Source organism: Episyrphus balteatus, chromosome 2 (assembly GCF_945859705.1).
Source record: "Episyrphus balteatus chromosome 2, idEpiBalt1.1, whole genome shotgun sequence".
Taxonomy (NCBI): Eukaryota; Metazoa; Arthropoda; class Insecta; order Diptera; family Syrphidae; genus Episyrphus; species Episyrphus balteatus.
Genome location: NC_079135.1, coordinates 109408058 through 109414057, shown reverse-complemented (window position 1 = coordinate 109414057; position 6000 = coordinate 109408058). Strand labels below are relative to the sequence as shown.

At 27.9% G+C, this 6000-nt stretch overlaps 1 protein-coding gene across 1 annotated transcript in view; it reads left to right on the top strand.

The window, feature by feature from the left end:
* The first annotated feature begins 270 nt into the window (after window positions 1–270).
* Window positions 271–6000, top strand: part of LOC129908856 (beta-alanyl-dopamine/carcinine hydrolase) — a 49475-nt gene continuing 43745 nt past the window's right edge. Inside the window, exon 1 of the mRNA XM_055985656.1 lies at window positions 271–839. Coding sequence (XP_055841631.1) covers window positions 756–839 — 84 coding nt within the window. The 5' untranslated portion in view covers window positions 271–755. The remainder of the gene's footprint in view (window positions 840–6000) is intronic.

The window sequence follows — 6000 nt, the reverse complement described above, 5'->3', positions numbered from 1 at the left end:
TGCCTAGACATAAAGTGTTTTACTATACCTACCATCAGAACACAACACACTCAATATAAGGTCTGTAGGGGTTGATTGGTTGTTCTGAGTTCTGTTCTAACTGAAGCTAATAACAACTATACTATATCAAAGTCAAGTACACAGCCATACGCTGCCGCTGCTATAACCTAACCACAAGTCGTGGTAATGACTACTATATGGCTTGATTGGGAGTTCTAGAGAGGAAAGCTCTGTGCAAACAGAAGTTTCTTCGCTCGCCAGTGGCTCACAATTAGTCAGTTCTAATCGTGCTAACGCCGTCTGATAACGTATATGCCAGCGAGCTAAAAAGTGTTTTAAGATTTCTTATTATTATTTTCATTATTTTTGCTACTCAAGACTTTTAAGACTTATATACTTCGACTTTTTTTTCAAATTGAGTGCGCTATAGATAGCTACTATCTGGCTCCGGGATACATTTAGATTTAAATTTTGTTTTTGTTTTAACTTGTTTTATTCTTTGTTTCTTCAAATTAATTAATCGTGGGGATTCAAAATAAGCAATAAATAAAAAATCGTGCATTTAATTTCAAGGTTTCGATATAAAAGATACATTTTTTTTTCATTGTCGTGTTGGGTTGGCAATTTGGCGCAATTTTATATATTTTGTTTGAAATACATTTTTGAGGAGGGACTCAATAAATTGGGTCTGTTTGGATTAAGCTTAATAGTGCTGAGTGTCTTTTTTGACGACAACTGAAATAATATCCGTAAATATGAGTGCAAAAAATATTCCAAGGAGACAAGCGATTCCTATCTTGTACACGAGAGGAACTCACTATGATGTCGGTTTTGATATGGTAAGTTTATAGTGACTAATTATTGTTTAGATTTGAATCTTAACGTGGCGGGAAAAAACGATTAGGAATTTTTATATAGGTGGTCATTAGTGGAGTGTTAAAATACTCGTAATTATAGTTTTTAGTTTATTGAATTAAAAAAAATGCATAACTGGTTGCATTTAATGAGTCCTTCCCCTAGGGCTCAAGTTTTATGGTTATATATTTGCAAATGTTAAAAATTGATAATAAAAAAAAAAATTAAACAAATAAGTTAAAGAAAAAAAATCTTATAAAAATTTCACAATAAAGGTGAAAAATTTTTAAGTCTATGAAATAACTTTCGAATTCAAGCTTACACCTAAGTGAGAAAGAGGGAAATTATAAAAAAAACGTATGAGTTTAGGAGGATCTGAAAAATCTATTTTATTCTTTTTTTTTTACTGAAGAACAAAACAAAAAAAAAACTATGGTAGGTATTTGGATAATAGGTTATTTAAGCTCTAAATTTTGGCTACGTTTCTGCGTTATTTAATCGAAAAAGAGTTAAGAAATTTTATTAAATTTTAATTTTAAAATGGTTTTAATTACCTATTGTGTATCTTACTTTTACAAAAGCCAACTTCTGTCATTATTTATATTTGTGAGGGTAGGTCGCGATACAAATTAAGGAATTACCTACTTTTAAAAATGTGTGATACCTAATATATTTTTAATCGTTTTAAACTATATAATTAAAAAAAAAAGTCCGATTTTTTTTTAAAGATCATTGTTTAAAATGGTCTCATCGGAGTAATTGAAAAAAAATTTAAATTCTAGTTTTTTTTTTAAAGAAGAAATAATTTCTGACAAAATACTCATTTGAAAAGGGTAACTTGTTTATTCAGCTCCAATTTTTTCACCATTTTTGTTAAAACCATAGAACCTTTTTTTAATTAATTAATAGGTATTTAAAGAATTTGCAATTTTTTGTTGAAAAATCAGTTTTTCGAATTTTGATTATATTTTGTGTTTAGGCATCTATCTTCTTACTATCTTCCAAATAAAACGACTTAATATAAATCAAAACAAAAATATTAAAAATAATTTTTTGATTTCAAAAATACATCAATTTTTCAAAAACGAAATTTTTAAACTTTGAATTTGGGTATTGGGTTCTAGTTGTTAACTAAATTAATACAAATTGTATACAAACTTTATTTTAATATTAATTTTCAAAAACAATATTTCTGAACAATTAATTTTAAAGAAACAAAAAACTAAAAGTTCAGTTTTGTTAAAACTACTTACAAAAATTATAATAGTTATATAAAAAATACAAAGTTTTTTTTATAAATATGTACATTAGGGCATTCGTTATTTTTTAATCAAGTTCCTATGTGGAAAACTGTTTCTAAATAATAAAAAAAAAATCCCCTAATTTTTTCAGATTTTTATTTTGACGCTAGATGACGCCCCAAGAGCCAATTTTTCATTAGCCAGATAAACCCCAGTTAAGGCTTTTTCCTACGAATAAACGTATTTTTTTATATTGACATTATTCTTATGATAGTCTAACTGGCGATTGAAAAATCAGGGCTAAGAAAAAATTAATCGACACATAAAAATTTAGTAACAAAATTTGAATTTTCCACACATTCTGTCTATCTGACAGAATTGTGAGACCCATTTTTGTTTGAATTCTGTATCAACGTAATGGCAAGTCTGATTATCTCGGGCTATATTTTGTTTACGAATCCTAAACTTGCGCTGTATCTTATATGTGTTACCTCTATATCCCAAGTCTTGTGTTAAAGTTCATACAAAATATTAAGTTCAACTGATTATTTTCAATGCCAATTAAAAATAACCCAGTTGATATCCAGTCGTCTAATTTATGAATCATCGACCTAATTATTTTTGTGAGCATATTAAAGATCCATTAGGTATATTTCGAAAATGCAAATAGTTATCTCTATGGCCAACAATCTTTATGGAATTTGTATATGTTTTTAGAGATTATTTATACAAGTTCTATAACAGATATTGACACGTTTCATGGCTGCTGTTTCTATTTATTTAACTAACAAAAGTGTGTTATTAAAAATACCTTAAACTTCCAAAATATAATATATTATAATATACAGAATCTTTTTTAGATACTTTCTTTATCTGTTATCATGCACAGTAAAAATAATTTTTTTATAATACAAAAGAATTGTTTTAAATTGTATTGCATTCAACATTTATTATTTTCAGCCAGCAGAGAATGTGCTTCAATAGATATTGCTTATAAAATATTATCTGAATGATGATAATATTCAGCTTATCAAGATGAAATTTTCTTATCAGTGAGTTACATTATAATGGATTGGAGTGGAAAAAAATTTGCAAGCAATACAATTAAAAAAAAACAAATTTAATTTATATGATATTGTAACGTACATAGATGAAATTTTTACATGTTTTTTTGTGTTTGAAATAGATTTTAAATGCCGTAACAGTTTTTAGATCGATTTGAACAATTAGAAATAATTTAAGATCGTCCCTTCTATGTAATGAAACGTCCACAAGTCTCAGTTTAACATATAGTTACCATAATTTAGATATTTAGATTGCGTGCTATGCAAAATATGAATTTAAGTCTATTTAGAGTTTCAGGAATGACTTCAAATTTTCTGGGTGTCTCCGCTTACATATTTTCTAAAAAATGGCATTCAAAAGTCATTTTCGAAAAAATGTTGAGTTACGAGGTTTCCTTATGAGACCGACGATATGTAACTTTGTAAATAGAAATTTTGTCTTATCATGACAAAACTGCTTTTATGCGGTAGAACAATTTTCTAAGAATATTTAGATTTAAGTCTTATTGTTTTTTTTTCTGAATATATTACCGGTAGAACCGGGTGATTTTGGCCTGGCGGGTGACTTTGACTTTGACATGGACACTTTTTTAAAAAATTGTTAAGATATGAAGGACTTGTTTGATTTTTTCCAAGTTTCTTTGTAAATTCGTATAATTTGATGAATTCAAAAGTGATCATACTAGCTTTATTTAATTAAAATTAGATATTAATTTATACTAAAATTTAGTTTTCTTAAAAATGCTAAAAAAAAATCACCTGAAAATGTTGGATGGTTTGAACATGTTGCAGAAATAGGATTTTTTTTTTTAATCAAATAAAAACCGACAATTCTGTGTACGAAAATAAAAAAAAATACCCACATGTTTTAAAAAATCTGCTCTTTCATTTGGGCAGGGTTAGAATGACGTGCTACTTGTAATTGAACTGGAAATATAGCAAACGTGACTTTGGCCACTCATATTTTGGCATTTATTTATAGAACTGTTGGACAGATTTCTTCAAGATTAATCATACCTATAGAATGAGCGAAGTAGGTAAATTGGTTGAAATCTTCATTAAAAAAAAATTATTGCAGAAGTTCTTCACATTTGAATTTGAAAACGTGCCAAAGTCACTCGGTTTTACGGTACACTGGTTAACAAAATTAAACTTTTTTTGTGGCCGAAACAAAAATATACTTTTCTGAAGGTTTTCGGTGTGCTGAACTCGAATCCGAAGTAAAAAAAAATTAATCAGCTCCCGTTTTTGAAATATTACCGTTAGAAAACCCTGTACTTCGGACCTTATTCTTTTATATAAGGGAAATTGTTTGAGCATATTTAGTAACAATTTTTATAAGTACTATTTACCACCTTTTTAAATCTGTTTAAATCTACCCGATATCTTTTTTACTGCCCGAGATATATTTTTATATTGGTATTTTTATAAATTTTATAACGTCTATTATCTTCTTTATGCTATATGAAGCCAAACCCACTTACTTCAGTTTAAGATATTAGCCCAGTCATTTTAGTCATTTTTAAGCCCAATCTGCGGAAAAATTCCAACTGGGCTGAATTTTGGTATACAGCTTAATGACGGCTTTGTTATGAAGATGTGAAAAATCGACATTGATATCGTGTCCGCGTTAAGAGTTATAGGGGTCAAAAGGTCACAAAAACTGGTTTTTCATGATTTTCAGCAAAACGGTAAGTCTTATCAAAAAAATTTCAATGCAAGAATTGTAGACCAGATTATTATATATAAAAAGTGTCATGACACTTTTTTTCCTAAGACCCACCGTTTCTTAGGTATAACGATTCAAAAAGTTGAAGTTTAGTTGTAATCGTCATAATCCTATTCCTGAAAAAAAAACTCCTAACTGAAAAGTTCCTGAAATTTAATTATTTTTTAGCTTGGATTTCGTTCTTCAATGGTTAAGAATATAGGGAAAGCAAAAAAAAAATGGAAATTTTCACCATTTTTCCGATAGGGGCCCTTCTCCCGAAACCATTTCCTTGAGAATTTTTGTTTAGAATAGGTCTGAATATATACAGGGTGTCCGATAAAGAATGGACAACCCTAAAACGGCTGATAGCTACACTTATGACTGTTCTAAAAACAGATAGAAAAAAGTTCTATCGCAACCAGTTCATAAAATATTGGCTTTTTTTCGTTCAGTGTATTTAAAATTTTATCATCTTATGTTTTCGTTCACTACAACCACGAATGAATGAATTTTATTTATTTCTTTTTTTTATAATTTTCTACAATAATTTTATGAGTACATAAACGCTTTAAAAACTGCACAGCTATTGCACATTTTTGTAAAAAAAAATTTTGAAATCTGTTTTTTGATGCAAAATGTAAAAAAAGTATTTTATGAAAAATTTTAAACACCTGTGTTTTAAAATAAATCTATAGAAACCTAGGTGGCCATCTTTCTTAAAAATATTCTCCTTATACCAGAATATTTTTAAGAAAGTTGGCCACCTAGGTTTCTATAGATTTATTTTATAACACAGGTGTTTAAAATTTTTCATAAAATACTTTTTTTACATTTTGCATCAAAAAACAGATTTCAAATTTTTTTTTACGAAAATGTGCAATAGCTATGAAATTTTTAAAGTGTTTATGTACTCATCCAATTATTGTAGAAAATTATAAAAAAAAGAAATAAATAAAATTCATTCATTCGTGGTTGTAGTGAACGAAAACATAAGATGATAAAATTTAAAATACACTGAACGAAAAAAAGTCCATATTTTATGAACTGGTTGCGATAGAACTTTTTTCTATCTGTTTTTAGAACAATCATAAGTGTAGCTATAAGCCGTTTTAGGGTTGTCCATTCTCTA